General features: G+C 36.6%; 1 protein-coding gene across 1 annotated transcript in view; it reads right to left on the bottom strand.

Annotated features, from left to right (window-relative positions):
* Positions 1-326: 326 nt before the first annotated feature.
* Positions 327-3,949, bottom strand: part of LOC107554648 (neuroligin-3-like) — a 196,718-nt gene continuing 193,095 nt past the window's right edge. The window contains exon 6 of the mRNA XM_016237232.1: positions 327-390. Coding sequence (XP_016092718.1) covers positions 327-390 — 64 coding nt within the window. The remainder of the gene's footprint in view (positions 391-3,949) is intronic.

Raw genomic sequence — 3,949 nt, 5'->3', positions numbered from 1 at the left:
CCTGCATCACGTTCATCCGAGGAAACCCAACTGCTCCTGTGAAATTTCCTTGATGTATGTTGTGTTATTTCTTTAGTCAATCAGGGATCAAAAGCTGAATATGAGTGATGAATCAGCTTCCATTAAAACATCCTTAAACACCCACATGGGTAATACATACTCTCATCTGCTGATGACTCAGGTTCTGGGAGTTCTGTTGAAGTCTAATTCAAGTTAGTTTCAAGAGCTTTTTAACCACAGAGGCATGGTGTTTATTCTTCATTACAGCTAAACACATTGTGAAGTAGAGTTTGTTGCCCTTTTAAAATTTGCATTGACATTCTTGCTTAGGTTTCAGGCCTAATACAACCAAATGTCGAACAGCAGTGAACCAGGTTAAACCTTGAACATCTATGGAGAACCATGTTGGTTGTGTTATTTAGTCAATCAGGGATCAAAAGCTGAATATGAGTGATGAATCAGCTTCCATTAAAACATCCTTAAACACCCACATGGGTAATACATACTCTCATCCGCTGATGACTCAGGTTCTGGGAGTTCTGTTGAAGTCTAATTCAAGTTAGTTTCAAGAGCTTTTTAACCACAGAGGCATGGTGTTTATTCTTCATTACAGCTAAACACATTGTGAAGTAGAGTTTGTTGCCCTTTTAAAATTTGCATTGACATTCTTGCTTAGGTTTCAGGCCTAATACAACCAAATGTCGAACAGCAGTGAACCAGGTTAAACCTTGAACATCTATGGAGAACCTGTTAGGTGAAGACGAGACATTGATTTAAAAGACAGTTCAATATAAAGTGACTTTTAAAGGTGCTGTATGTAGGATTGACACCGAGTGGTTGAACTAGGTATTGCTGTCCAAATTCAAAATAATATCCTCCTCAGACTTTGACTCAGATTGACAACACCAACAGGAATGAGCGCACTTGACAATGAATGGAATTAAATACGCTGTGTTTTGCGCCAACTGGCAACCCGGGGTGCCGAAATACAATTGAGTAAACTGGCAGTGGGCAGGTTTCACAAACCAAAACAGAGACCGACATTCCGGCCCGGAACGCACATTTTCAAAGGAGAATAACTGACTGTAGCATTGTTTTTCAGATAAACAAGTATGTTAACTTAGCATGTTTCTTAAATATCTGCAAACATATTATGGTATCTTTATGCTTTAGTAGAGTCAAAAACTTACATACAGCACCTTTAAGGTCAGAATTGTAGATAAATGCGTGTACCCTGGTGCTGGGGATGGAGGGGGTTTGAGTTTTTGTGAAGAGCGGCAGGGGGTTGATGAAGGTCAAACAGCACAAGAGTCTAGCTGAAATCAGAGGCCGCTTCTTCTCAGAGCCCGAGCCTGATGCTGGAGGCTAAATGGTTGTAGTCCTAAGCAAACTCCCCCTCACAAACCCTCATTCAAATACCCCATGAACAGGGATACACATACGTTTTTCAGTCTGGTTCTCATAAGAGCATCTGGAGATTTGGCCTGGTGCTCACACTACACATTGTGTGACCCATTAAATATAAATAAATTATAAAATATATCTTAAATATAATAACTATAAAAAGAAAACATTAATACTAGTATGATTTCACTTATTTTTTTAAATAAAATTTGAAACAAAATAAATATTTATAATACTATTATATTTTAAAATAAAAACTATTAAATAAAAATATAATTATTTTATAGTTCACTTAAATATACAATGGTAATATTTATATTTTCATTTAAAAAAAATTTTTATTAAAGCAATAAGCCCCAAGACCTTTTCAAACCTAAAATCAGCAAGCTTTTATAACTGGCGGGTTCCGGCAAGTATGCGCTGTCGGTTTTAGTGCTGGCGAGTGAAGTGCGTCAGCGAATGAAATGCCACAGTTTTGCCTTTTGCTCTGAAACGGCAGCGCGTAGCCTAGATTTATGCTTTCAGTTCGAATGTAAATCTTAAACAGTATTACAGTTAGTCAATCTAAAATGGTAATTGTGGATTAACAGCTGTCAAACGTGATGATATGCAAATGATTGGGCTGAACTTATTTACCCAGCAAATTTTTATTTTGGTTACTCATGCACATCTGCGCACCACTTATGTGCATCCCTGGCCATGAAATCAAATGTGTATTTATTTGTTTGTTTATTTGTTGCATTCCATGTAGGATGTGGGGATATTCATACTTGATGATATCTCCAGTTTCAGACCATAAAGGCTTTCCGAAGCCTGGAATGATGCTATGCAGTGCTAGCTTTTAGAAACAGAATTTACACACCTGTCTCTTAAAGGCACAATATGAAATTTTCGCCGCTAGAGGGCGCATATTCAAAATAAACAAAGAGACAAAGGCATAGTTTGATGACGCAGTGACTGCGTGAGTGTGGAATCATGGTAGTTGTGGTCTTCATCCCCACAGCCGATGCAACTCGGGCAGAAATCATGTTCATTGATGAGCTAATGATTTATTAACGTAGTAGAATGAAGCAGGGTGAGGCTGAAAGCCATTGACGCGAAACGAGGCGCTGAACGAGCGCGACACACGGCTCGAAAGCAGCGGAGCTTTTATTATGCCACAGTCGACCACTTCTGCTGCTTCCGGTCGTGCGTATGTGGGGTAAAGCAGCGCTGTTTTATCATACTAGATACGTTTGAAAGTTCTGTTATAATGCTACTCTGTGCGGTCGTCACCGGTCTATTAAAACACACAACATATTAAAGCGTCTTTGGTTTCCATGTTTTCTACAAAACAAAACCAGAAATCGAGGAGTTATGACATCATTGACAGGCGACACAATGATACTATGGACACGCTCCGTGTCACTAGTTAAAATTGCTTATTTCTCTGGATTTAAACATTCTTCGAAACATTTGGGATAATGTAAGTACACAAGTCAGCAAAATATATAACACTGTTCTAGTGGTTTTTGGATATTTTAATAAGAAAATCTTACATATTGTGCCTTTAAATGCTTTGCTGAACAGGTTTACCAATTATGTAATTTTGGAAATATGACTTTCTCTCTCTCTCTCTCTCTCTCTCTCTCTCTCTCTCTCTCTTCATCATTAAGTGTGTACATTAACTTTGTACATGTTGGCAAAATTAAGTTTTCAAGAGGTATTTTAGCAAGGTTTCTGTGCTAATCATACTGCAAAATGACTCTATGGCACAGTTGACTGATTTAGCATATTACCCTGAATTCCACCCATAATTTCATTAAAAATCTTCATATATTAAGCATCATAAATCAGATAGGAAATATGCATTTAACTGTGATGGAGTTGTATAAAAATAAAAAAATGATATAAATAAAATAAAATAAAAAAAGTTTTATGAAAACCGTTTTCTTCTCCAGTTTTATGGTTTAATTTGGCACATGGCACAATCAGCATGTATACATCTGGTATACATAAATAAATATTAAATATATTTATACATAAATACACATATAGAGCTATTAAAAAGACACTTGTTGTGGCCTCAGATTATGGTGCAGAGGATAAAACTTGTACAGACACGAACTGCTCTGCCCTCTGAATATTGGTGCTTTCAGCCTAATAATTGATAATAATGGTCATTTACACTTTCAGGTCAATGGGAGCAAAATCTTAATAAAAGCCCTATACATATATGTATGTATGCCCATATTTATATATATATTTAAAGAAACACATGTCTACACTGAAGTCAGGTTATTCAGTGTAAAGAGGCCACTGTCTCCAGTCAAGAGGAACGCTTACAAAGTCAATGGAATCATGTAAGTTAGTTCAGTTCAATCTTAAGCTATTGTTTTCTCTTGCATGTAAAATAATATATTTATTTTGTAATAATTCTTAAGCAAAATTAGACATATGTAACTTTTTTAAAATAACAAAAAGATCTATTTCGCAAAGACAGATGACAATAGACGCAGCTGAAACACTACTTATGGTGAACAAAATCAACGCAGAAGCCCCCCCC

Source organism: Sinocyclocheilus grahami, unplaced genomic scaffold, assembly GCF_001515645.1.
Source record: "Sinocyclocheilus grahami isolate Dianchi unplaced genomic scaffold, SAMN03320097.WGS_v1.1 scaffold509.1, whole genome shotgun sequence".
NCBI lineage: Eukaryota > Metazoa > Chordata > Actinopteri > Cypriniformes > Cyprinidae > Sinocyclocheilus > Sinocyclocheilus grahami.
Note: the sequence above shows the minus strand (reverse complement) of the source record. Positions and strands in the feature narration are given on the sequence as shown.